Raw genomic sequence first — 26,583 nt, forward strand, 5'->3', positions numbered from 1 at the left:
TATCGGGTGCAGGTGAGCATAGTAAGGGCCCGAGACCGGGGAGGTTGAAGGGGTCACTAGGACGAGATCGAAACGTATCAATTAGTCATATAGCTGTTGCTACGCGTAGTCTGACCCAGAGCAGATCTGACTGCCTGTCCTCGTGGTGAGTTGGGTGGAGATGCGACGCCGAGGAGAAACACCAAAGGCAGAGTCTTGCTAGGTACATGAGGTTACATTATTACACCAAATATAGAATCACGTTCATTCCGAAACGGTAAGCACGCTGCAGATGCGAACTGCGTGAGGTTACATCCCCCAATTTTTGTTGGTCCTGTTCCTAGCCTCTGCAACCACAGCGTCGCGCCATCACCAGTTGACCCTCATGCCCCTTCCAGGATCACACGCGTGATCTCGATAAACTCTGCTTCTCTCCGTGCAGTGTCCTCTCGATCGGCCTTCCACGCGCTCGATGTCCGTTCCAGCTCGGCCGTCGCATCCGCCACAGTCTTTCGAGCGGCTTGATCATCCACCTGGCTGTCATCATCTGGGATACCGAACGCCACACGCGCGACCCTTTTGCGAGCGTTGAGATTCGTCATATCGGCAATCTCCTCGAGGTATACTCCGGCAGCGACATTTGCTTCTCGAGACTGTCTCGCCTTCGCGCGACTGTCCTCGAGCTCTTGCTTCCACCGTCTCACGGTTTCGACCCGATCCTCGGGCTGTACGCTTCCGGCATTGCTTGTAGCCATCGTGTTCAGGCGCGTTCCGTCGAGCTGTTGCGCTTCGATGCGCTGCTTGTCGAGATGCTGGCGCTCTATCTCTTCTACCGGGGGAATGCCGTCGTCTAAGCACGTGTCGTCGTCGCCCCAGCTTGGGGGATCAGACTGGGTGATGGGTGGGTGATCAGGGCTCTTCTGCGTCGGGGGGTCGTGTTCTACGAGCGTTACGTCTTCGTCTTCGTCCAGCTCTGCACTGCTTTCTTGCTCCTCCCAGTCGCCAGTCGCAGGCCCGTACACTTCTCTCTGATCACCGTGAACAGCCGTCTTCCTGTGCGTGACTGTTACGCTTTTCTCGGTTGCTTGTGCTTCTTCTAGTACGTGCTTGATGTGTTTTGGTTTGACGTCGCGAGCGTTGCCCTTAGCAGTTGCGATGAGGCCAACAGCTGTGTTCCAGTTGAGCTTGGTCTTGTCGTGCAGCGCTCGCAGTTGAACTAGAAAGGTTGGTTTGTCGATCCAGACCGATGCGAAGGCGATGTCAAGTTCAAGCCAGCCGAATTCTACCCACCGACCCTTCTCCAGGCTATTGAAGGCTCCTCGTGCGTTCGTGTGGTCATCCAGCGCTCGTAGCCTCCACCCCTCGATGATGCTGTGTGCGGTCGCGTCGAGCAGTCCGAGCAAGGCGCGACGGTCTTCGGGGTACTTGTGCAGTAGCTTGGAGTATGTGATCAGTGTGGCTTCCGAGTCTGCGTGCAAGGTAGAGATCTGGCGTTGTAGTGCTCGGGCATCTTTCGCTAACGAGGTACCCATGCTATACGCGAGAAAGTGGACCGTGAATGCCCATTGTTGGCGGCTTGGATGATGTGGGGTGAAAAGTGAGAGAAGAGCCGCGTGCTTGGATGAGTGGGAAGGAACTCACGGCCACGACGAAAGCCATGGAGGGCAGTGACGACAACCCGGGCTAGGCTGCTTTGGGTCAGCGTCAGCTGGTCGACCTCCGACATCTGGGCAGTGAGTGCATCTTCTTAGGTGCCTGCCGAATTGAACGACATAATGAGAAGATCTCGACAAACGATTTGATACGCTTAATACACTCGGCTCCGGTGAGATGTAAGAACCTCTTCGAATAGATGCTGCTATCATCTGAAGGCAGCAACGCACAGCCCTTGCGCGGATGCGACATCGCCACCACCCGACCTGTCAACCAGTGTTTCGATTCTGATCGTATGAGAGTCGGCACTATGACAAGGTTCAAGGGAAGCAACAAGTAGTATTCGCGCGGGAGCGATCGAAGACGATTCGATGTGAGATTACCACCTTCATCATCATCCAAGTCAGACAGAGGGATCAGTGATACAATGCTAGCAAGGTAAAAGGCAATATTACCTGTGGAAGCAGGAGCATGGAAACCGGATATATGAAGATGTTGACGTCGTCAAAAACGTGATTGCTGCTATCCAGCCTCCATGAGTAGGGAAAGAGTGTTGATCGGGACAGGAGGAGAAAGCCACATGGAGCTGCTGGCGACTCATACCCATCGCATCGCTGAGCCCCTGCATGACGATATTCGAGGCCTGGCTGAATCCATGGTCGGAAGCTTCTACTGCCGCCTAAGATTACTCTAACCCGACTGATGTTTCCATTCCTCCGGCCAGATTTCGTTTCGGCGCATTCGTAAAGTCTTGCATGTCGTGAACGGGGCCGCTTCTGTGGTGGGGGAGGAGGTATCGCAGGGAGTTTACGGACGTCGTCGTTGGAGGCAGGAGGCCTTTCGATGAGGGCGCCGCAAATTCCACCCAGCCATGACCTTCCAGCTCATACGGCCTCTCCTCCGTACAGCAATCTCAAGCGCCGCGCCGCCGATCGGTTCTCGTTGTTGCGCGTTCTCGGTCATAGCGGATTTCCCCCTTGACGGGTTTCTTGTTCGCGGCGACGTGGAAGAGAGGTAGGCAATTGTGCGACGCGGGGAAAGACGTCAAGCATGCGCGTCGTGCTTGCTTCGGGCTGGTCCTCGGAAAAGCGGCTCGGCTGTGGCCATCACATCGGTCGTGGAGGTCGTCTAGGTGGGGATGTCAGCAGCTGCCATTCCACTTTTGGGTGGGGAAGATGTCCTACCAGCGCCATTGCTCTCGAAGACCAGACTTGGAGGCGGCACCTTTACGTGAATGAGTGAAATCGCCTGCGCATGATTCAGCCACCCCGGCTCCTGAGGAGGAGCTCGACAACGGTGCGCTTGGGGCGAGTTCCAGCTCGAATAGTCATGGCGCGACGAGACTGACGGTGAGGAACCGCGATCACGCAATTGATCCTTTGTTGTGAAGCGTGAGATGGGGAAAGATGTGTGGACGGCAGACACGCAACACCAGGAGCGCTGTCGCGAGATGTCATTGCGGGGTCGCGTTGGACCAGATTCGCGCTCGCGTACGTCCTCACGTGCACAATTGAAGCTTGACCGCAAGAGGACTAGCCCCACATCGGAGACATCATCGACTGTCCTTGACATCTTCATCCCCATCATCCCATGCGTCATCCATGTACTCGCAATCATCTAGAATATTACGTTCCCTTTTCGTATATCGCTGGTAGTTGTAGCTACGAAGAATAAATACTCTCCTCTTCTCTCATATTACTACTACCACTGTGTCTATTCCAGCCTGTTCTGACCCCAGTACTTGAGTATGCGGTCTATCCTTTTTCCACGGGGTGGAACCGTGGTTGATAGTACCTTCACGGCTCACTCATCACCTTCACCTGCGACACAACGACAAGCATTACGGAGCATTCTACATCCTCACTCACCTCACACACATCCAATCTGAACGATGGGATCAAACAGCTACTGCATTCTATCCTCCTGAGCTCTCCTTTCTATCAGTGTCGACCATCTTCTTCTCTCTCTCTTCGAGACACATTCTTCCCCAAACACCCCAGACCTGCATACACGAGCGTGCTGCAAGTGCATCGCGAGAACATGGCGACAGCTCCCGACGACAGTGTTTCCTGCCGCAAGCTCCAGGACCATTTTGCGACGCTGGAAGCCAAGTGTCAAGCAGAAGAAACGGCACTGCAGGCCGCGACCCTGCGCGATCGCGCCTTCTTACACGAGTTTGACGAACGCGCGCTGCGTATCAGACAAGAACTGCGGGCCGTTCAGCGCGACGCAGAGGAATTCATCTTCCACATGGACTGCAGACACTCGTTGGGGGAACATAGACAGCGCTTGCCCATCCGACGCAGGGTGGAGTCTATCGTCGTAAGCACTTGGTCCACCCAATCTCTTGTATGCGCTGACCCAGTGGGTAGAAGAAGACGGCAGAGGGAGCCAACAAGTACGCGCGGATGCTTGGCGCCTTTGACACCGCGGATGTAGGACGACGCGCTGGGGAGTTGGATGGAAAGGCGGCGAGGGCGTCGGCGCATAGTGGAAGTGCTAAGGCGGCTAGCAGGGATGGCGTGAACAGGTACATGGATGCGAGTGTGGATGGACGTGCAAGAGAAGATAAGAAGGATCAAGAATGGGAGTTGGTCACATCTTGAGGGCACGACTACCACCCGTACACGGGGAGACAATTCCAGGGTACAAAACCATTCCAGCTAAGACTTCGTCAGGCCATTTTTCGGCCATGGAATTGAGATCAAGATGGAGCAAGCGCGTATAGCAGGAAAACGTTCAACCACCCCCTTCGTGGCAGTAGGTATTGTATGTGGCAGTCCAAAAACGCACCAGTAGTTCACGAAGCTGAGACATGCACCTCATACAAGACAAAACTGAACAGGTCTAGAGCCTACATCAACGCTAGGTCATCTGTTTTGTACGCTTACATGTTAATGTAGGCTGCAGGCCTGTTCAGTTTCTATCTTAGTTAACGTGCATGTATGTCATGTTCATGGTTTGAATAGCTCTGTGGCTTTGAGCTTGTTGGATCTCTTGTATCCATAGCATATGACTATTTTGTGCGTTGTACTGGCGAGATCTTTGCGTTAAATCCACTGCAAATTATTTCCAAGTGATAAGGCTATGAAGCGATACAGCTCAGTATAGCATCGCGTAGGAAGCGCAACTACTAGCCGAGAGTGTCGTAGAAAGAGCACAACTCCATTTTCTTCGCACACATGTGAGCCAGACCCAATGACATGCCGTATCTCGACTGTATCGAAAGATCGCGCCTGGCACTTGACGTCCGCCGCATGCTGGTCTTGGAAATGGAGACATAGGGAGGTAAGAGCATAATAGCGTTGTGGAAACAAGTGCCGCGTACCGCTCTTTGCCCAAATGCTTGTGAACCGTTCGGCGCATCGTTCTCCGGTATTCTTGACGTAATCGGCCACAGATGTCGGAAGCTTGGCAAGTATCGATATCGTGTGCGCTGGACACTCGACTCGGACTCTTATTTCGCTCGTTTCATCCAGATGTCATCCATGGAGACGCATCTTTGACCCTACGCGCGGGGAATCTCGGGACGCAGGTGGAGTCGTGCAGAAGGGTACCTTGACTGGGGGTTTCGGACGGCCTGGTCAGTACGGTCCAGTCACCTCGCTGTGGCCGAAAGAAGACGGCGTCTTGATCATCGGTGTCGCTGCTGTTTGAACCGCGAGAGTGCTTTTGGATGACAGTAGATTCGCTGGTTTGGTGAAAAGGCGGCGCCGTGGCTGCGACGCCGACGCTCCTGGTGTAGTCGGGGTAGAGCTGTGGCAAGGGAATCCTTTGTTTGTATCTGGTAGGTACGCCTTCCCAAAGATCCTGCATGTAGTCTTCCTCCGGTGTAGAAGCGCCCATGGTCATTCTGCCCTCGCGATGCGCCTTCCCATGTTCGGTGCCGCAATGCTTCGCCAAGATCGCCTCCGGTGTATGAGCAGGACGCGACTCGATAGCATCACGGCCGTAGTGGTCTCTTCTATGTTCCATTTGGTCAAGGAGCAAACGCAGGCTCTCGTCAAGATCCAGGACGAAGTCAAAGTCGTATGACCTGGCCCAGTCGGGTGTAGCGGGTCGAGCGATGAGGCAGCGACCCTGTGTTTCAACAACCTGCGCTGCCATGTATACCGCATCCGTATCGAGGCTGCCGAGGGACATTGTGGGGAAGCTATGGGTGGTTGCGAATTAAAGCGTTGGTCGTGTAGAGATGGATGTCGTCTAGGCCGCCGCCCCAGCCACAATCATGGATGAAGGAGTGGGGCCGCCAGTAGGCTCACGTGATTGTGACAAATGCTCACCTTTTGATCAAAACTGCGATTTCTGTTCGAATGAGGCATAATGGCTTCAGTGCGCGCAGATGACTCTTCCCACATTTCGACCGCGCGACAAAAACATCGTGGCACCATTTGCGACATTGACAGCAGTCAACGCTACAGCTGAAGTCGGTGTCTGTAAATATTTCCAGGGTATCTCATGGTAATCCGGTCGGAGGGTGGCATTCGGAAGTGTGCTGCAACCACTGTTTACACCATGGTTTTTTTCCGGTAAAGACTTTGCCAGAACCGGACTAGCGTGGACGATGCCCCTCGTCTCGTCCTCCAGGCCCTACCCTCATCTTCATCTCTCTCTCCTGCTCGGTCTCCGCGGCTTGCGGTGCTCTCCATTCGAATTGCGCTGGCTTTCATCTACGTGTCCGTCTCGCTCACCCCTGTCCGCGCCGTGTTCCTGTCCCTGCCATGCAAATTTCAACGGCCACGCAACCGGCGTCCGCATAACGGCTTCTAGATCCTGCCTTCTACGCCGATACGTCTGCTCCCCTCTACTTTCAGAAGGAGGGACATGTTCAAACGTGCGGCAGAACACTGAGAGGGGGTTGCGAACGTCACCCAACTGGTAAGGCGCCCTACGCATTAACCCTAGCGCTCCGCCTCGTTCCCAAGTTAGTTCCAAGGAGTGCAAACCTGGTGTCGCGCTCAACATGCACATTTGTTCAGAGTGGTTGCACGGTCAACGTCTCTCACTACAGGACCCATTGCACTACCATATCGACGGCAATTCATTCTCCAGCACGAGCTGCATCTTTTCACCCAAAATCTTTCGCGCTCGCGATCCCTGCCAGGGGCTAAGCGAAACCCCAGTATCAAACATGAATATGTGGCTGCTTACAGCCGCCAGCCACGCTATGCAAGCCATTTACGCCCCATCCGCAATCACCGTCTACAGTACATGTCTCAGTCACCCGATATAGACAGGCTTGCGAGATGCGTACGTCTTTCATCCTCAGCCTCGCCGTCCACGAACTTAGAACAGCACTGCCTACGTATCTATCAACAACAGCTTCCTTTTGCCAACATGTATAACAGTATACTGCTCCGTGTGTTCATCGCCCACAAAACAAATCATAGACATTTCAATTTGCTCCCTGTGCTGCTCATATCATGAGATATACACTTGCGCTTCTCAGCGCCTTCCTGCTGCCCCACAACTGCATCGGTTCGCCCACACCCACATCCATACCCTCCCCAGCCGTTGACGCTAGAGATGCCATCAGCTCGCTGCCATCAGCAACCGCTCCGCCTTCTCGTCGCGATGACGACTTCTCACCAAGCATTGCGCCGTTCTCATTAGACCTTCCTACATTATCGATCGCAGAACCTTCCATACCATCTCTCTCGCTTGATCTTCCACCCGAGACCTGCACGCCTGGCTTCAGCTCGTATGCGACTCCTGGGCTTGATGGCTACGTCCCTGCGGAGGCATGCAATGCGTTGTGGGTATACTTTCCCAACTTCGCCGCAGCGGTGGCCTTCTCCGTCCTGTTTGGCATGCTCACAATCGCACATCTGGTTCAAGCAATCGTGTACCGCAATGCATTCTGCTGGGTAATCATCATGGCCGCTCTTTGGGAAACTGGCGCCTATGCATTTCGCGCTCTTGGTTCCAAGGACCAACAATCCTCCGGCATTGCAACGGTCGCTCAAATCTTGGTTTTGGTAGCGCCTATCTGGGTGAACGCCTTCGCCTACATGGTCTTCGCCCGCATCGTTCACTTCTACTCGCCCACTCGCAAGGTCTGGTTATTCTCCCCCTCCATCCTCGCACTCATCTTCGTCACCCTCGACATTGTCTCGTTTGTCATCCAGCTCCTCGGCGGTGGAATGGCAGGTCCAGGCGCGAGTCTGGAAGCACAAAAGAAGGGCTTGAACATATACATGGGTGGTATCGGTATGCAGGAAGGCTTCATTGTTCTGTTTCTGGGGTTGGTCGTCAAGTTTCACCGCGACCAGCTCCAGGCGGAGAGGGTGGGACGCTTGCCCGCGGACAAGATTGGTGGCTGGAAATGGTTGCTGTACGCGCTGTACGCATGCTTGCTGGCTATCACCATTCGCATTATCTATCGTCTCGCCGAGTTCTCCGCTGGTCTTGGCGCAGGCAACCCGCTTCCGAGCAACGAGCCTCTCCTATACGTTTTGGAGTCAGTTCCAATGTGGTTGGCCATCTTCGTGTGGAACATAGTCCATCCTGGTCGCTTTATCCGTGGCCCGGACGCAAAGATGCCGCGTTCGTGGCTGTCACGTCATATCTGCTGCTGCTGTGGCAAACGTCGTTGCGACGACTGCAATGGTAAGCTTGGCCACGCTGGACCTCATCATCAACGCCTAGGAGACGACTCGGATCTGGAAGACAACCAGGAAATGCATCCCGTACTGAAGAGTGCCGGAGGTCATCATGCCGTCAGCCCGACGAATCCTTTCCTGGATGGAACATCTCGCGACTCTTCCTCGAATTCCGACTCCAGGGAAGAGCACCGTCTTCGCCCTTCGTCGGCTGCCGCAAATTTCCGCGATGTCAGCCCAGAGCCAACATCATATACTGCACACCGTCCTCGCGGGGTTCTGGGCTAAGCGAAACTAGTTCAATTCCCTTAGCTCGCTCCATTGGCAGCGGATTGATTCGAGGACAGACAGTATACATTGGACATGAATGAAGAGAAGTCATTGAGTGGACCAATGGTGGCTGTAGAACCGTTCAATCATATAGAGGTATATATTATGGACTTGGGTGAACAAAGAGCAATGTTAGATCTATCTCAAAATGATCTGCCCGTGAGCCATGCCCGCCGTTTCGACTGTGTCTCTTCCGGGGAAAGAATAGACCCAGTGCATCCTGACATTCTGATCCTTGGTCCACTTCTGGGCGATCTCCAGGTTTAATGAGGTGGCAGGTTCATGCATGTTACCCCGTGCTTCACGCAATGATTGAACGTAACCTCCCCATCAACATCAACACCAAACTCGACGTCTTCGTTGATACACTTCAAAGGAGGAGAGGTAGGCGGCTTCACGAGCAGCGGGAGGATTCCGAGTTCCAGGCCTCTCTGGTGGTAATCGTGAGTGCTCATCTTGACGTTGCAAAGCGAAATATCAGCCTCGAGAGTCATGGCAATGAAAGACTGCTTATCGGCTCGCTTGCCATTCATGATGGACACTTCCTGCTTCATTGCCCCCATCTGTTCAAGCCAGTCCTTCTCATTGGACTTTGGGCCGATCACGACGGCGAGGTCCAAGTAGTCCGGGTGCCCGTGGCGAAGGTATTCGAGGTCTGCGCGACGACGACAAATCTTCATGGACCGCATCTGGTCCGGCGCTTCTGTTGACCATCCACCTTCCGAGGAAAACGGATCCACTACGTCAACTCTCCATGCGATGTCGGAGATACGCTTGGTTGGTGCGGGCGGAGGTCGTGGCGGCAGTGGCACTCCGTGAAAGCCGTTGATGAGCTTCTCGAGGGAGTTGTTGTTGGCCATAGCTCCAGGGCTGCTTATGGTTTGTGGGTGTGAAATAAGAGTTATGAGTTGATGAGATAGGAAGTGGAGTGTAGGAGTCTTGGTTGTCTCGAGCCTAGTGAAGTATATTGTCTACTTGCGCGCGTACGGAGCGCTCTTCTACCTTAAACTTTGAGTAGGAGAAGCATTCAAGATTATGCTACTCCCGGCAATGCTAAATTGCTTATCGCCAGTGTAAACTAGGAGGCTCATAATACGCGGCAAGCCTTCTATTTGACTCGCCATGTGGCTTGACGCCTGCGTAAAGACAAGACTCGGACTCGCACAAGCCCTATTTAAACATCTGTTCGATGTCAGGTTCATATTAGTATGATATTCGCGTGACGGCCAAACGGGGGTCAAGCGAAGCTGAGACTCAGTGCGGGAAATATCAGTAGCATTCTCATCTGCCGCTCAGCCGGTGCTATCACATCATCTATCTAAGTCTACGAATGGGTGTTTGGATGTCGTGCACTTCGGGAATGATGGGTGTCGTGCAATTTGGGGAATGATAGTCGATGTCGACGACGAGCAAGCTGGTCAGAAGTGCAACTTGAGCTGATGGCATTCCCCCTCCACGAACCAGGCTTCGAGGCCCGAGAACATGCTGCGGTTTTCCCGGAACGTCAAACGACCAAGGTGTATGCCCAAGGGCACCGTTTGACTCTCTTTCACTGCATATACCAGAGCACCACTGTCGCCTGGGGCGGCGAACGGGGTGCATTCAGCGATCCAGCTAACGATGCCGGTCCACTTGTGCATGTCGTGCCGTTATAATTTCTCCAAGGAAATTCCGAGATCCTTGATCTTGAGCTTTTCGTCGGGGGTTTCTCTGACCTCCTGCTTCGCAAGCGAAAACTACGCATCTTCCATGCTGGAGTGTATGTTCGTAAAAATATCGAAGGTTTTGCCCGTCGTGGGACCCTCCTTGTACACGCGGATGCCTGATCTCTGCTGTATCAGGCTGTTTATTTGGAAGACACGCGTGGCCTCCCTCTCCATATCAAATTCTCGCGAATGCCCGTTGGCTCCGTAGTAGTGGAGATTTACCCGGGGTAAAGCGGCCTCGATCTTGTGCTTGTCGTCGTCCTGAACTTTGAGGATTCCCACTTCTCTGGCCATCTTGCTTAGCGGATCAGGATAGCGAACGCGCAGGTGGTCGGCCTTGATCTTCTCCAGGGTGAGCCGATGCTCAATCTCGAAGGTATATTCTGTGGTAAGTGCATACAGGCCTGCCCCGATATCATCCAGGCCCATACTTTCCCAATCCCAGGAGAGGTACCGTTGCGGTCGACGATGCGATCCCCAGTATTCAGTGCAAGGATCTGACGCCCGCTTGCCATGTTCGAGTGTGCAGTCTTGCGATCCACAACCATGGAGACGAGGTTGACCCAACCCAGCAGCAATGTTTGCGTCTCAACCGCTTGTCTGCTCCAAAACACACTTCAGCACGTCTCATGATCGTCTTTGTCGCTTTGTAGTCGTCAGGGTGTAGAAATTGGGGTTCGATATGCGGAGGTTCCGAAGCCACACAGTCCGGTTATTTTGGCCTCTAGCATGTGACGAAAGTGTTGACTTCAGCGTTCGCTTCAGCCGTGTCGCAGTACTGGTCGAGAACCGAGCGACGTGCCAATTTTCGCTTTGTCGGTAATGAAGACAGATTGCCGCACGAGCAGCACCCGTGCGTCGGCAGTACAACAAGTAGTTAAAAGGCCGTCTATCGACGGAAATTTTTTGGGCTGTTGTTGTCGCGCTCGCGAAATCGACTTGGGGAACTGACGATGTTAGAGGTGTCGCAATGTTGAGAATCCATGTGGTCGGTCGAGAGGTTATCTCACTGCTTGGTGCGTGTAGGGCCACTCCTCCGGTCAATGCCGCGACGAAAAGGTCCATCACAGCTTTCGAGCGAGTGTCAGCAGCTCCGTGACCGTGCTACGCATGATGGCCAATCGCAAACCACTCCGAGCTAGATCCGCGCCGTTGAGCAGCTTGAAGATCAGCATACGGCCCGCACCGCGTTTGCGGCCCCGCCCGGTCGAGGACAGTCATCCCAACAAGTCCACCAGTGAGGGCGAAGGTTGAGGAGCGCCGTGCAGATGTCTGTCGCAATAGGTTTTGCTTGGTTTCGTCCGGTTCCAACGCGAGTCGAGTAAACCGTTGTAGACGCGATGGCTCGATGTGGGAGACGAGTGGGGCAGAGAGGTGGCATGCTCTCTCCGGTCTTCCGAGCCTCACCCATTTCTGGCAGCTGCATCGTCGCTCACCACGTGTTCAGCCCAACACATGAATGTCACAAATGGACACGATAATGCAAGGAAGGATATGCGCAATGGATTTGGAAAAACTTGGGTCATTGCATGCTAGTCAACGAAGGGCGCATACGACACCTTCATTTGTGCGGACTGCGGCCAGGGCATCTTGAGAAGAAACTGGGAGAAGCTCGGTGCAATGTGTGCTGGTATTCATATTTACATAATATGAAGACTAAACCAAAAACGGTGCCATATAACACATTGCCGGGACCTCAATCTCCTACTCCAAGGCGTGAGCTGAAGAGGAGCTCACAATCGAGCGGCATTCATGCTTCTCACGATGAGCAGCAGGGCAACATCCGGAACAACTTGCGCGACCTCCTTCGTCCCCATCACCTCCGCCACTGGCTTTGTGGTCGTTGTCTTCTTGCGTCCGATGGCAGTCGCGCTACCACTGGCACCCGCGTTTCCAGGCAAGCTGTGGCGCCCGTGATCTTTAACTTCCTCTAGGATTGTGAGAGCTCGTCAATCTGATCTCGCGGAACGTAACTCTCAGCGGAATCCCTCTGCCTCTTTCGGGTTCGTGGTATTGATGTGTGGTTGCTGTTGGTGGCCTTTGACTTTGAGGTCGACTTGGGTGTTGCCACGCTCCTGCGAGGCGTCTTTGGATTTGCCGTGGCTTGGGTGGTGTGAGAACGGACAGAAACCGATCCGCGAATAGCGAGTGCTGACATGCGTCTAGCCTCTTTCAATTCGTGACTCGCCTTCTCTATAGCGCGAGCCTTTTGCCAAAGGGGAAGTGCATCCTTGATAGCTTGGAGCCGATCTGCAAGCGCCCAGTCCAGGTGGCTCCTCAGGATCGCTTGGGCCTTCGCGATCTGCTGCTCCATAGACAAACTGCACGAGTACAGTTCTTTCATAAAGTATTTTTCATTGTCACCCCCTTCGCTCCAATGTAGCCAGAGCTGTAGCAGCATCACATCGCATGTAACGGACATGTGCATCGTGTAGGCCGAAGTCGCAGGTGTGGTATCGCCGTACGCGGACTCGAAGTATTGCCGATGGTAATTTACGATCGTCGCGCCGTGGAGAGCAGACTTCTTCATGGCGTTAAGGATGGAATGTCCGTCTGCTGCTTCCCACTCGGCAGTGAGGAACGGGAAGGATAGTTCGGGGTTCAGCTTGAAACTAGCAATCTAACGTCAGCATGGGAATCTGGCGAGTGATCGTCAACTCACTTCTCCAGGAGCTCGTGATCCTCTTCCGTCAACCCTGAGTCTACACGGGTCTCGGTATCGCGGCGATTCAAGTACCCAATGGCGAGATCCGGTTTATATCTCAAGGCTTCCGAATCGGAACTTGGTAGGATTGGGACAAAGTCTGTCGTCAGGGTATAGTCGTGGCTGATATCGATGTTGGGTATGCCACGTGCGTAGCCGGTTCGCTCTCCCTGAAAGAGCAGCAGCGGTTCCATCATGTTAACAGCACTCTTCTTGTCCATAGAGCGGGCCTCCCGATGCTGATAGACGATCTCTTGTGCAGCATGAGCTTGTTCAGGCATGACCGGCGCGTTCAGCATTTGCTCCACACGCTCACTCAGCTCTTGTGGGAACGCCTTGTCGGCACAGTCGACGATCAGGTTGTGTTCGACTAGCTCGTTGATTGTGTGCCTGAACCTTTGGGAGGACGGGGTGGTTGGGGGTGCCATGTTGAACGAGGACGGATAGATCAGTAGGGCGAGTGAAAAGATCGATGACTGGCTGGCGCTTGTCTAGCAGTCACGTCGATCATTCTGAGCTCAAGGTTGCAAAATGCAATTTGTTTGCGCGATCGCGAGAGATATGAGCGATACATGGCGCTAATCCCATGATGGACGATGTCTGCAGCTTTCCGCAAGGCGCCTTGTCGTTCTCGCAAGCCTGACCGGATCTTCTGGTATGAATGGACGAAGGAGCAAGTGTGCCTGTGGTTATATCGTAGCAAGCGATCATGGACGATAGTGATTTGAGATGCGAGAGTGGTGGCTAGGAATGGAGTTGTGGGGTGGAGGAGGACGCGCTGCGCGCCAACCCTGGGAGCCCCCGGCACACGCCAAGCGAGCTAGTGCGCGTCACCTGTACACTACCACACCACTCGAGATGAACGACATTGACCCGGGCAAGATTGTACAGCACGCACCACCAACATATGTGTGGACACTTACGCCGGAATGTGGACAGTGAGCGCAGTGCATCGCCGAGGCAAGTCACCATTGCGCCTTCCAACAGGCGCCAGATAGCTGGTTGACATGCAGGCATCGATCGAGCCGGGCACGACCTCAGAGCTCGACTATTCTCGCTTCGAACCAGCACCTCAACCTAGGGAAAACCTGGACAGGTCTGGAGCCTACATCGATGTTAGGCCACCTAGTTTGCAGGTTTTCTTCTTAATGTAGCCTCTAGGGTGTTCAGTTTTTCCCTTGTATGAGGTGCCAGCTCTCTCAGCGTCAAATCCGCGTCGCTTGCCACTTCACAGACTTACGGGCACTCGACATGCCTTCGCGAACCCTCCGCTGTCAACAATCTTTATCTATCAAGAATTCCACTCACGACACTGGCGCCACGAATACCTTTGGCATCCACTTCATTGCGTTACAGACTAGTTGGAGGTTCGCGAGGGATGGAACGAAGATCGCATGTGCCGTGCATGGGCGCTCCAGCTGTTCATTGGCGAAACGCGTAGTCACGTGCATGGCGGACCTGAGCTCGCTTAACCCCTGGCGATGACGGCACGCGCCCTGACTAGCAAAGCTCCGAACCAACCAACACGAGAATCGTTCCACACCAGCAAAGTAGCGCCGGCGCCAGCCCTATCGCATTATGGCGACCCTGCCTGGTATAACCGCCCTTGCACGTAGCCCGCTACCCCTCCCGTCATCTACGAGCCCTTCCGCATTTCTTGTCTTCATTGTTGGCGCGCAATCGTGTTTGCTAACATACACCAGCTTCGGGCAAGCCACGCCGCTCCACACGCAGATCCACACGCTTCGACTACGCCGAACCGTCGCCAGAATCGGAAGACGAAGAACACCTTGCCGAGTGCGTCCTTCAAGAGGAGCGTCGGGAAGATGGCGTACTGTGGTACGAGGTCAAATGGGCTGGCACCGATCCGAAGACTGGTCTGCGCCACGAGCCCAGCTGGATCCCGGCCGATGGAGCAAATAAGGCGTTGAAGAAGGACTGGGAGAGACTGAAGAGACTCCGTAGGGCCCGAGATGCTCCCGCTGCTCGTACTGCCCGTCAGGTTGGAGCTCCCCGTCAAGCTCAAGCTGAGCGTTCCGCCGGGGCTGCCCGTCAGGCTGAAGCCGAGCGTCTAGCTGAAGCTACTCATCAAGCTAAAGCTGAGCGCACCGCCGAGGCTGGTCATATCGTTGAAGGCGTTCGGGTGGATGAAGCTGCTCGGGAAGCCCCAGATGGTCGCGTCCCCCATACTGCCACCGCTCCCTCCGCCGGCGGGGCTGCTCCTTCGGCCGCAACACTCGAAGCCTCTGATGACGACGAATTCACACTTGCGCGCGAGTATCAACCAATAACTCCCCGGCGTGAAGAGCGCGCGATGCGCCTTCTACATCAACCTTACGAGTCCTTGCGTCGTACTCGCCAACCCTCCTGCGATCGACCTCTTCCTTCAACCGAACAACCCTACACACTCAGTGCTAGGCAGACGACGGCACCCATCTTCACACCTACGCCGCGCTCCGCTGTCTACCGTTATCAGCCCTACCCATCCAGCAGACCACCTAGCTCACCACCTATACGACGGCCTGAGTCATTACATCGGCTAATGGCGGAGGTAATGGCGGAGTCGGCGCGAAACGCTGCAAACACGGAATTGGACCGTCAATGCTTCATATGTTTCGATAGCGTCGAGACTTTTGAAGCGGATGGTATTCACTACCAGAGGCTACGTTGCTGCGGTATGTATCCCATTCGTCTACTCACCAACACCTTGACTGACTGTACCAGGGAAGCTCAGCTGCCACAACTGCTTACGGAGTTGGCTTGAGCGCGCAGACAAACCGGACGTGTGTGCGCACTGCCGACAGCCTCTCGAAGAGTTCGAACTGCAACCAACCACTCGCGAACCTTCAGCTATGAGCGAGACGCCCTCGCCGACACATACACGACGATTACGACCACTGACACGACCTTGACGACTCCAATCCATCGAACACACCAAACGGCATCGCATATACTCACAGCATGTAGCCCAGGCATGCAACCGGCTTTGCGGCAGTTATAAAGCTTGACAAACATGTCTGGCGAGGCCCAAGCATATAGGAAGAGCAATACAATAACATTTGATAGCAACATCATGTGCCATCTGGTGAAAGCAGGCGATCTTAGAGCCTGTTCTGCAGAAGCACCTGATACAAGGGGAAAACCTGAACACCCAGGAGCCTACGTCGCCGTTAGGCCACCACCTTCGCAAGCTTTCATCTTGATGTAGGCTCTTGGGTGTTCGGTTTTTCCCTTGAATGGGGTGGAAGTACGATCCTGGCTTTCAGCCTCGCTTCATACTGAAGATGAATTTGGCTTTTTCGAATCGTGTAGTACGCTCGAAACAAAATGAGAAGAAGTGTGCCATGCGTTCCTGCACTCTCAATGGAATCGTGACGCGGAAGCGCTCAGAAAGTTTCTCGTTCTTTCTACAGCACATGTGAAAACGTGCGCGAAGTTGCTCACCAACCACCGCAGATACGGGGAGTCTGAGGATTGCGATGCACTCCTTATAAACGAGGAAAATCTCAATCATGGATACTTTGTCATGCGCGACCAGTGATCTACGCGATATCGCCAGCTTTATTCCATTGTTCTCGAACTCCCCCGAGTCTATACTCTGGCAGATATGCCAGCCGTGGCTGTTCATCTCTAAAGAGCCGCGAAGCGGTACGCCAGTGCCAGCTGAACGGTGTGCGACAATCACCCAACCCGCGATAAACAAGCACCTCGATTTTGTACCCTTTCTTTGCACCTTGCCAGACTATGTCAATGGTGTAGTCTGTTAGACAAGAGTTACATGATCCATCTACAAGGCTGCAGGCTAGAAACGCGTCTGGGCCGGTTCCTTTACAGCTGGGGAAGTGGTGTGGGATATGAATCAGGATATCCTCGCTGAAGAGTAAGATGTTTGCACACTAGGTGTCCAGCGCGGTCGATGTGGTCTCGGAGTGCTAACGGGTCACCTCGGCGATGAGTCATGGATATGGTCGATAGTATCAGGAGTTGTTGGTTGAAGATGCGTGCGTGCTGGAACCTCGAGTCTATGACTCCATCTGTGTGATGGGATGACCGGGCTCGTTCGTTAAGCACGTGAAGAGGCAAACCGTGATTGCGTCCGTAGAGATGTCGGTTCATGACCAAGCGCGCATGATGGTAAGGAATCTGGCAGGTAATCGGGATGTAGAAGTGGTTGTCCGGATTTCGCTTGCATGGTAGACGCTCCAAGTAGAACGGAGCTATCGATCTACTCCAGCGCCCATGCCAGCGATGCAGCTTCGTACAATGGTGACAGTAATAGATGTATGGAATGTCTCTTTCAAGCGACAGCAAGAGCGTCTCCTGGTCTGATAGTATCAGGGGCATACCGCATGGGTTCCAGAGACCATGGAGGCTCTTGCAGGTCAACGAAAGAGACGCTAGAGAGCATCCATCGAGATGCGCTACGATCATTAAGATGATCTCTGCGGGAAGATCGAGGGCACACGTTGACGGACCGCACATCTTCTGGAATGACCTTTTCAAACGATCAATGGCTTCCTGTGCGACCATGACTGGGTTTATAAGACGGAGTGGTTGCCGACGGCCCTGCTGGAGAGGTGAGACCTGGAACGCCATCATTTCGATGCGCGGGTATGGCTATTGCACCCCAAGTATAAAATGCGATGTGTTGATCGAAGAGCTGGCTTGTTTGTGTGGGTTGACGAGGATGGTCGACGTTGCGGTTCGTGTGCAGTGACAGTTCCAGTATCGATAGAAAATGGGATGTCTTTGATCTGGTCATAAGCTGCGAATCTTTTTTGTTGTGTGCGCGCCGCAGAAGCATACGGTCGTTGTGATCCAGTCCTACCATAGTGGTGCGACGTCTGAATAAATCATCTTTCTTAGGTGGATCCATGGGTGAGTTCCGGTTGGTGCTAGGCTGACTTGATTCGACCAGAACGTATCGATAAGGAAGAAGAATTGGTACGTGATATTTGGCTGTGTGGGACCAACCTTTGGCCAACCAGCATCTCACAATCTCCATATTTTGGCACCCCTATACAGCCAAGTTCCTCAGATGAGAGATGTCGCCGCTTGAAGAGCTCCGCTGGGTGGGCGAGAACACTGTCGTTACAATCGCCGCAGATACCCTTCGTCAGTCCGGATCACGATGCTTGTCACAGACTAACTTGGCAGCATGGCTGGGTAGAGCTAATCGCAAATCCGAACAAGGAAACGCGCATTGGCAAATATGAGCATTTTTCAAGAGAAATCATGTGGGTGGTCGCAAATACATGGGATACGAGTAAACTGGAGCCTGTTATTGAAAGGAATTGCAGGTGGTGCTCAGCACCTAGGTAGTGGCGCACTACCTCTATGCTATCTGCACGCACAAATCGTCCATCCAGTTACCAAGTTTCATAATGAGCCTGACAAAGGTGCCTTGAACGTATGGATGGTGAGTGAATGTAATGGGTATCAAGCTCCGCGCTGCGGAGAAACGCGCACGACAAGAACATCCGTGGCCGGTACGTGGAGATGAGATTGAGACATGAGCCGCACTTGCGCAAAGCTTCGACCACAATCATGATGGGGTGATAGCCCGTGGAATAAGGAAGCCTGCTCGTCGCAATAACACTAGAAACAACATGATGAGCGCAACGCCTGAAGAAATGGACATGATGATGCGGCGTGAAGTTCGTGACCACCATGCCGATTGTGTAACAATGATCGTCGTGTGTGGTACATAGGTAGGAGCGACACGTTGGGGCGGTACCTGAGACTATGCTACCCGCAGCGACACAGGCGTGTGCGAGCAGTGAGCACCTCAAGACGCTTTGCTACGCCAAGCAATATGATCTCGTATCTCCCGCTGTGGCGAGTGATGGAGATCCCCATTCGCGGACCCAGAAGTGCTACGGCGACTTGCATGTGCGATACGACAATCCGACCAATAACTGTCATCCGGCACACGGGTGAAGAGACGATGTGGCATGGGTAAGGTGGATTTGACGCTGTCGTTGATTGGAAAGGGACGTGCAGGCGATCGTACGAGATGGGTTTCCCACAGATTTGATAAAGGTGGCATGACCTTCCATTTGCAGTCGTGTTCGTGACTCCTGCAATATACTTCCCGTATACTGTTGCCATCATCTCTTCCATCTCTCTCATTTCGATTTCCTCCATAGCCGACTTCGAGCATCCGATATCATCATCCTTGAGAATGGAGATACTTCCAGCCACTCCCGGAAAGCGCAAGTCGCCCAACGAATCTTCTGACACCCATTCCCACCCTTCCACTGTAGAGCTCTTCTACGACTGGCCCTCCGATCGTAAGATCCCACCCGAAGACGCAACGGTCGTCTACATCAACACCATGGTCGAGGCGAAGAAGCTTTCAATTGGGGATAAGATCGCTGCGGTCCGTGAAGCCATGGCTCATCTTCTACAGCGCTTCTGGACGCTCGATGGCCCTGCATGCGCGAAGAAGCATCCCCGCGAACGTATGCGCACGAAGAGTCACATCAACGCTGTGTTTGGTGCGAAGGACCTCCCGGATGCAGAAAAGATAAATGTAGTCCGCGCAGCCGCCATCCATCTTCTCCAGTGCTTCACTGCAGTGATCGAGAGAAATGCCCCTGGTAGCGTCGGTTCGGACACTCTCGAAGGTCATATTAGGGACTTGCGCGCCTCGGATGGAGCATCCACCAGCATTAGCAAGAAGACGAAGATTGTTGTCAACGCTACCCTGTATTTGCTGGAGGAGTTCTGCTTGGTCGACCCGAACACGTGCATGACGGTCTGCGAAGATGAGAACGGATCTGACACTGGCATTGGCTGTGGATTAACGGGTGAGAGGGTCTTTCATGCTACAGCAAGCGGTGCAGGCGATTAGTGTGGCCCATGAGGGTTAGATATCAAGCCGCTCCCCGTTTCGGCGTACTGTGGTTCCCTAGATCTGATTCCTATCTGGCACTTCCGGCGATTATCGTTCGTCACTGCCGCAAGGATTATATGAGTCCCCGGTCGTCGCTTAATGATGCATCAGACATGTTTTATGACGGAGCTGGCGGCACAACATGAGATATCGAGCTGGGAAGGTGACAGGGCGGTATCGAGCAGGACTTCTGTCATGTACCAGTCCCGGGTGTCGGTCCGGCATATCGATAAAGCTGAATCTATCGCATCTGTCTCCAAGCTGTATGTAAGACCGGGATACGCCCAAATCAGAAACAGCTCATTAGACTGGAGGTACTTCCAAATGGGAACGAAAGAGGGTCAACTCTCTACTTCTATACCTTCCCACGCTTGGCCAACGGTTCTTCGCTCTGGGATGGTTGACGTGAGACTTCCGATTCATTTTGTTTCTCGTGGGAAAAGCGTTGAGCTAGTTGCTCCGCCGTCGGTCGGAGCTCTGCCTCCCATGCTAAAAGTTCGACCGCAATATCCCAGAATCCTCGGTCGTCTACTCTGGCTGCGGTTGTGTCCATGATATCTCTGAAGGATTTGTAGACTGGCGCCTGGCCTAGTTTTCGATGAACTTGTTTTCCTGTGAGAAAATCGACCAGAGTGACACCAAGACTCCACACGTCTGATGGGAACGAGAAGGGCTCCGAAGACTCTTCTTCCTTTATTCGCATGACCTCAGGAGCGAGATATGTCATCGTCCCTCGATTGTGGCGAGTGCTGTGCGGGCCCAGATCGCTGCAACCAAAGTCCAGGATGATGACGTGCACTGGGCTTTCGGAGCGATAGCCTATATTTTCTGGTTTGATGTCCCGATGAAGTATATTGAGGCTGTGGATATGTGCAAGACCGGATCCAATCTGGCGTATGGACTCGCGAAGGAAAGTAGTAGACTCAGGAAGACGTGTCCAGGTTGGGAGTAATTGCAGCGCGGAGGAAGTTGCCGGCGGTGACATAATGAGACCCACAGTCAGACACTCATTCTGTCGCCATTCATGTGGATTGGCTGACGCGTCCCAGTTTACGACCTCAAGGAGCTTACATACGTTTTCCTAGACAAAAGTTTAGTTTCGTTTCATCGGATCCAGCGCATAACATACATGACTGATACGGCTCAAGATGCCAATCTCTCTTCTTAAGTCACCGAACTGCGAGGCGGTGCATTTGACCATCTTGACTGCGACTGGCTTGCCGTTAGACTTGTCAAAGCCCAAAGATACAGAACTCGTGGCGCCATGGTGATTAGCATCATAGATGCTGTAGCCGTGGTAGTCAATAGTTGGCTTGGATGGTGTTGGCGAAAGCAACATCACGGAATTCGGAGGCATAGCGTTGACCTGTGCTAGGGCTTCTTCGAGTTCTCGTTGTTTCTGCTCCTGGCTCAAGTCGGTGTACACGAGTACGTAAGTAAGATCACCCAGCCGGATGCTGGTGCCATGTTGAAGGGTAGCTTGGAAATCTCGTTCGTGCTGCGGCTTTTTGTCGTCGCGTTGAAAGGTTCTGCTGTCCACAGTAATCTGCAACCATCATGAGCAAAACGCGCCCCTGAAGAGACACAGGGCAATACCTTTCTGCCATCAGACACGGCAACCATGACGCCAGTTTCAAGCTGACGTCGCAATCTGCAATGACGTGAATGAAGAGAATTTTCAGTGGTGAATGGAGCAAGAAGAAAGTCTACAAAGTGATCTGGCTTGTTCAGTCTTGAGCTCCCCACAACCCAGCCTAAGCCTTGACTCGCAGGAGGAATGGACATGTTGAGGCGGTAGTAACCGCAAAATTCTTGGAGGGGTTCATGCTGGGGTGAAGGGGTAGAAGCAGCGAAACTGCTTTCAGCAGTACTTTCGCTGGACAGCGTGACTTCGTAGTGAATGTACTGGCGCACATGATGCAGCTTGCTGCTATCGGACTCGAGCAGGCGGACGACTTGGCCAAAGAGTCTGCGTGCCGCTGGAGAATGCGGCACCAATCGCGCGAAGTCACCATTTGACACTCCATGATGCACGTTCTCCCATGAAGTTACATCTGGCAGAGTATCCCCTGGTGAAGACATTGGTGTGATAAGAGGAGAGGACAGGTCAGGGGCGGCCTCGGAATGTATGGAGTTGGGTAATGCGGGCGGGGGTTACCCGATACGGTTAGACCGGCCAGTGAAATAGCCGCCAGCCCTGGAGTGTTGGGACGACTTCGACACGCCCCTTCAACACCCTGCCACCGACCGCTTGTGCATGACGTCGCTACAGCACGACCTGGCATCGCCGCCGCGCTCGCCGGCCATACCCGATGCGGTGCTTAGAATCTACGAGGAACAGTACATCACGAAGCCCCTGCTGGCGGCACTGAAGAAGCTGCAAGACCAGCTGCAGGCGGCCGGCACCACCGACGCACCACCCAAACGGGCGTCGTATGCCAAAACACCCGAACTCGCCTGGGGCCGACTATCCCCACAACTTACACCTACTCCATCGCCCTCACCACCGCCCAAACGCTCCTATCGCAGTCCGCCATCCTTTCCAACTCCGCCTGAGACGTCACCCCAGCGCGGGCACTCGGCCTCCGCATCGCCTATCAAGCACGCCGCAGCTGCTCGCAAATCCCGCCGCAGACAATCGTCATCCTCCATACAGCCATCTTCCACGATGCTCCGCCGCTCACGAGCCAGAGAAAGTCGAGCTACGGAGAGGCAGTTTTGGGAACTGGATGCATCGGGGCGGAGAGCCAAGCGCGTCGTAGGTGGGTGAGCATCACAGTGATGACGGTACTACAAGACACAATAGCAAGCATGAGCAGGATCGACGGACAGCATACATGAGGAGGTTGGGTAATCTTCGATGCAGACCATGACACCCGGGCGGAAATCTTTACTGAACTCATACCGACGGTTCGCTTCGTTGCACGCAGTCCACAGCTTCTGCTACATCGTTGGCTGCTTCATCCTGCTGTCACGAGACTCGGAGGCTCTGAAGTAGACATGATGGTCTGGGCTTGCGGTGGAACGTGTAAGGGATTTGAATATACCCCCAGAATCACTACCGCGATCACGTCAGTGCCTGAAGGTGGATGCGGTATCACCTTCAACAGCAATGAAGCGTTGAGTTCACTCCCGAGCGAGACAAAGTACGCACGACGCGATGCATTGGAGCGTGGGTTGAGTCGGTGATTATTTGAATAGGGATGAGCGAAGATGTTTGCTCGGCAGGCGTGAGGATGAAGATGATGACAAAGTTGGGTCTGCTCGTGACTAGGTTTCTGGAATTAGTTACTTGCGTTTGAGCAGCCGCGCAGGACTTTCCGAGATGGCAGGGTTACGTCTTGGGAAGGATCTTGAGAGTCATCATCGCGCATTCTCGCGCATTCCGTCGCGTGCGCAATGCAGAACTATCTCACGACAGACCTGTCATTTCTCTTATCTACTCAACTCAATCTCTGCCCAGGTAGAACGGTGAGGTTGCGGGTTGGGCTGGTATCCATGATCCTGCCCACCGCGAACGGAGCCGGCGCACTAGCCGCATTCGGTAACGGGCCTTTGCCGCCACTGGTGTATTTACTACCCACACCAACCCCAGACTGCGGCACCGACTACCAACGTCGCAATCGCATCGAATATCGGCCGCACGCTATACCAATTTCTAAGCGCAAACAGACACTTCACGTCTACATACAGCCCATACTTGGCGATCGCAAGCTCGCGAGCCCAACACATCCGTCCCGCGGGTCTCACCCGGACAGAATCTTGTGACAGCCTCGCCGCCGCTCTCCCACCGCTCGCAGCGTTTGTCGAGCATATCTTCTCTCCATGCCTGTCTCCGACCCCGCCAAACTCGCACTCATGGCGACTGACCCTTCTACCTCTTCTCTTTCCCCGCTGCCTAAGTCGCGCAAGCGATCCAGGTCGACTGACGAAAGCGACTGCCGCAAGCCTGTGTCTAAGATCACCGTTGTCGAGGATCTCATTCGCGGTCAATATACCGGTCGTTTCGAAGATCCTACTCTCCGCGACCTGGAACGGTACCGAGCCGTTGTGACTCCCTCTGAGTTCGTTGATCTCATCAAGTCCTTCGACGACCAGCTGCGCCGGTGGCTAGTGAACCATTTGACATACGATTGGAACGCCCTCACCGGAGAGATCATTCTGCGCAGGATGTCGCCTAGCAACCTTCACGACGTTGTCGCCGCAGAGATAGGCCTAGCCTTTCGCGACCAGATCGTCGCCCTGAAACGGATGAGGAACGTGTCCGCTGAGATCAAAGCTCTCGTGGCGAACATCAAGGGTCCATACGCAAATCTTGCATCGCCTGCGATCGTTCATGCTACAGAAAAGTCCGGTGACCCCAATGTCGACATCCTACTGACGAGCAATCGACAGCCCGACAATTCTTTCTACTTTCGCCATCGTTCCAACATGCCCATCGTCATCGAAGTCGGCAATTCTCAAGTTGGCGAGGAGCTCACAGAGTTGGCGGAATCTTGGATGAAAGACAGCAGCCGCAAGACAAAGACGGTCATCACCGTTGATCTGCAATACCAAAACCCAGCCACGAGAGCCGACAATCCCCGTACACCGAAGGCGGCTATATCCATCTACCGCGTCACCAAAGACTCGTACGACAAGAAGACATTCACTTTCTTCGACTTAGCAAAAGGCAAGCAAATCACGCGAACCCTTCGCCTTACTTTGGCCGACTTCCTTCCTATAGAGGAGATCAAGAAGTTTCCGAAGGACTTCAAGTTCCCTGCCATCGAGATTACTGCCGAGGAACTCCGCGATATCCTGCAACAAGGTGATGAGCGGCAGCAAGATGTGGACAGGGCGTCTCTCAGTCCCGGTAAACCTCTTCAACCGTCAAAGAAGCAGAAGCGTCAGCCGACCCCGTCCTCGACGCCGCCTGTAGTTTCCCAACCTGTGCCCGCACCAGTGGGAAGGTCGGGAAGGCCTCTGGTGAAGACTAAGAGGTATCTGGGTGAGTGAATGGTTAGGGAAATAGATCTCGGACTTGGGAGATGGTGCAAGGATAAACCTGGTGAGGAAGGCGTTGGACTTGATGATACCCTATATGATCTTGATGTTTTAGTTTGAATGAAAGGAGCACTTGAAGAATACCACAATGTTTACAGCACCTATCCCACATTCGACAAGGCAGTAAATACCCTCAGGCCTTCATACTAACTTTTCCGTGACTATCGCAGCATCATCAAATACCTCCAGGGTTATCGGTGAGATTTTCCAAGACGCTGGAAGCCTTGGTGAGAACCTCCAGCGCTACCTGTCCATTCTTCCGCAACGCGCGTGGCATGAGAGAATGCCTCCAGGCGTACCCTTCAGCCCGCCCCAGATTTACCGGACACGCGGAACTTGACGTGTCTATGTCACTCCTGAGCGTTAGTTCGTAGATGCTTCATCTGGCCAAAGCCGTGATGAGATAGTTCCAAGGCGCAGGAGAATCAACGCGCACGCGAGGTGATGGAAGGGCCTCGGCTCAGCCGAGCAGCCGCCGCATTTGATCTAGCGCGGAGCAGCTCCCACCTCAGCGCGTCACTTCGCCGGCCCACGTCTTGACATCCATCCCGTTTTCGCTTTGTGCTGTCGCGCACGACCGCAATATGAAGACAAGCGTCTCTCCGTTGGAGCGCTGTGCTGCCAGAACATCTCCTCAAATACTGCACCGATGCGACACGCTCAATCTCGAGCTCTAATTTTACGACAGGGTCTCTTCTACCAGCCTCCACGACCTTCATTCGCGTTGCGCGCTTCTAAGGCTGTGTCTCGACAACCTATATCATGGGTCGGCTCAACATGGCAGATGCATATGATACCGCGGCCATTGTCACAATACCCTGTTTCACGAAGACCAGTGGCCTCCGCATCCGCACATCCCTGGTATACATCCAGCCTTGGCTACGCCATGGACGCATGCAGACACAAAGAACGCGACAGTACTTGGACCACGAACCATGTCTACCTTACGCGCAGAATGATCCCATGCACTTGATCTTTTGCTTGCACGGCATAACGGATACAGACACCCAGGCCGTTCTCTTCTCTTGTCACCCATACCTTGCTATCAAATACGCCAAACGCTTATCTCTAAAATGACTGGAAGCAGGAGGCCTGCCCGAGGAGCCCGAGGAGCCCGCGTGGAACCACGGAATCATCACGGTATTCCACCCGCTCCCAGACCAAAGAGACGCTACAAGCCCGGCACCGTCGCCCTGCGCGAGATCAAACGATACCAGAAATCTACCGACCTTCTGCTGCTGAAGTTGCCCTTCCAGCGGGTAGTCCGCGAGGTTGCCCTAAGCGTCTCGCGTATCGATGGCCCATTGCGCTGGCAGAGTCAAGCTATCGTGGCATTGCAAGAAGCGAGCGAAGCCTTCCTAGTAGGCCTGTTCCACGATGCCAACCTTTGCGCCATTCACGCCAAGCGCGTCACGATTCAGCAGAAGGACATTCAGCTTGCGAGGCGGTTGAGGGCGGCCTGGGGCGCGCCTGTGTGAGAGCTGGCATAGGCGGCCGTGGCCATACGACCTGCGAAGAGCGTCGCAGTAAATTCGGGATCACCGACCGAGTGGTGGGGAGTGGTACATGTGCTGTAGTTGTCGGAAGTATCTTGATTATAGGGTGAGGCGAGGAAATGGACGGTGCGACTGATGTTTATCGCCCCGCACCCCAGACTGGTTTGAC

General features: G+C 53.9%; 11 protein-coding genes across 11 annotated transcripts; 5 read left to right on the top strand and 6 right to left on the bottom strand.

Moving 5' to 3' along the window:
• Positions 1–362: 362 nt before the first annotated feature.
• On the bottom strand, positions 363–1,511 carry J4E85_011098 (uncharacterized protein; the record flags this gene model as incomplete). The annotated part of the gene is made up of 1 exon (XM_051475301.1): positions 363–1,511. One exon carries the CDS (start codon positions 1,509–1,511, stop codon positions 363–365), a length of 1,149 nt encoding a protein of 382 aa, XP_051320875.1.
• A 2,161-nt stretch (positions 1,512–3,672) lies between these two features.
• J4E85_011099 (uncharacterized protein) lies at positions 3,673–4,238 on the top strand (the record flags this gene model as incomplete). The annotated part of the gene is made up of 2 exons (XM_051475302.1): positions 3,673–3,954; positions 4,005–4,238. 2 exons carry the CDS (start codon positions 3,673–3,675, stop codon positions 4,236–4,238), a joined length of 516 nt encoding a protein of 171 aa, XP_051320876.1.
• Positions 4,239–5,089: 851 nt separating this feature from the next.
• J4E85_011100 (uncharacterized protein) lies at positions 5,090–5,775 on the bottom strand (the record flags this gene model as incomplete). The annotated part of the gene is made up of 2 exons (XM_051475303.1): positions 5,090–5,140; positions 5,224–5,775. 2 exons carry the CDS (start codon positions 5,773–5,775, stop codon positions 5,090–5,092), a joined length of 603 nt encoding a protein of 200 aa, XP_051320877.1.
• A 1,733-nt stretch (positions 5,776–7,508) lies between these two features.
• Positions 7,509–8,522, top strand: J4E85_011101 (uncharacterized protein; the record flags this gene model as incomplete). The annotated part of the gene is made up of 1 exon (XM_051475304.1): positions 7,509–8,522. One exon carries the CDS (start codon positions 7,509–7,511, stop codon positions 8,520–8,522), a length of 1,014 nt encoding a protein of 337 aa, XP_051320878.1.
• A 180-nt stretch (positions 8,523–8,702) lies between these two features.
• Positions 8,703–9,424, bottom strand: J4E85_011102 (uncharacterized protein; the record flags this gene model as incomplete). Its single annotated transcript, XM_051475305.1, has 2 exons — positions 8,703–8,810; positions 8,858–9,424. 2 exons carry the CDS (start codon positions 9,422–9,424, stop codon positions 8,703–8,705), a joined length of 675 nt encoding a protein of 224 aa, XP_051320879.1.
• Positions 9,425–10,300: 876 nt separating this feature from the next.
• On the bottom strand, positions 10,301–10,785 carry J4E85_011103 (uncharacterized protein; the record flags this gene model as incomplete). Its single annotated transcript, XM_051475306.1, has 2 exons — positions 10,301–10,674; positions 10,725–10,785. 2 exons carry the CDS (start codon positions 10,783–10,785, stop codon positions 10,301–10,303), a joined length of 435 nt encoding a protein of 144 aa, XP_051320880.1.
• A 1,415-nt stretch (positions 10,786–12,200) lies between these two features.
• J4E85_011104 (uncharacterized protein) lies at positions 12,201–13,402 on the bottom strand (the record flags this gene model as incomplete). Its single annotated transcript, XM_051475307.1, has 2 exons — positions 12,201–12,882; positions 12,933–13,402. The coding sequence occupies 2 exons, from the start codon at positions 13,400–13,402 to the stop codon at positions 12,201–12,203; spliced, it is 1,152 nt and encodes a 383-aa protein (XP_051320881.1).
• Positions 13,403–19,158: 5,756 nt separating this feature from the next.
• J4E85_011105 (uncharacterized protein) lies at positions 19,159–19,830 on the top strand (the record flags this gene model as incomplete). Its single annotated transcript, XM_051475308.1, has 1 exon — positions 19,159–19,830. The coding sequence occupies one exon, from the start codon at positions 19,159–19,161 to the stop codon at positions 19,828–19,830; it is 672 nt and encodes a 223-aa protein (XP_051320882.1).
• A 397-nt stretch (positions 19,831–20,227) lies between these two features.
• On the bottom strand, positions 20,228–21,211 carry J4E85_011106 (uncharacterized protein; the record flags this gene model as incomplete). Its single annotated transcript, XM_051475309.1, has 2 exons — positions 20,228–20,953; positions 21,002–21,211. 2 exons carry the CDS (start codon positions 21,209–21,211, stop codon positions 20,228–20,230), a joined length of 936 nt encoding a protein of 311 aa, XP_051320883.1.
• Positions 21,212–23,697: 2,486 nt separating this feature from the next.
• J4E85_011107 (uncharacterized protein) lies at positions 23,698–24,870 on the top strand (the record flags this gene model as incomplete). The annotated part of the gene is made up of 1 exon (XM_051475310.1): positions 23,698–24,870. The coding sequence occupies one exon, from the start codon at positions 23,698–23,700 to the stop codon at positions 24,868–24,870; it is 1,173 nt and encodes a 390-aa protein (XP_051320884.1).
• An 825-nt stretch (positions 24,871–25,695) lies between these two features.
• HH3V_2 (histone H3-like centromeric protein hH3v) lies at positions 25,696–26,396 on the top strand (the record flags this gene model as incomplete). The annotated part of the gene is made up of 2 exons (XM_051475311.1): positions 25,696–25,835; positions 26,078–26,396. The coding sequence occupies 2 exons, from the start codon at positions 25,696–25,698 to the stop codon at positions 26,394–26,396; spliced, it is 459 nt and encodes a 152-aa protein (XP_051320885.1).
• Positions 26,397–26,583: the final 187 nt, after the last annotated feature.

The sequence above is a fragment of the Alternaria conjuncta genome, assembly GCF_024043145.1.
Source record: "Alternaria conjuncta strain BMP 0040 chromosome Unknown scaffold_30, whole genome shotgun sequence".
Classification (NCBI taxonomy): Eukaryota; Fungi; Ascomycota; class Dothideomycetes; order Pleosporales; family Pleosporaceae; genus Alternaria; species Alternaria conjuncta.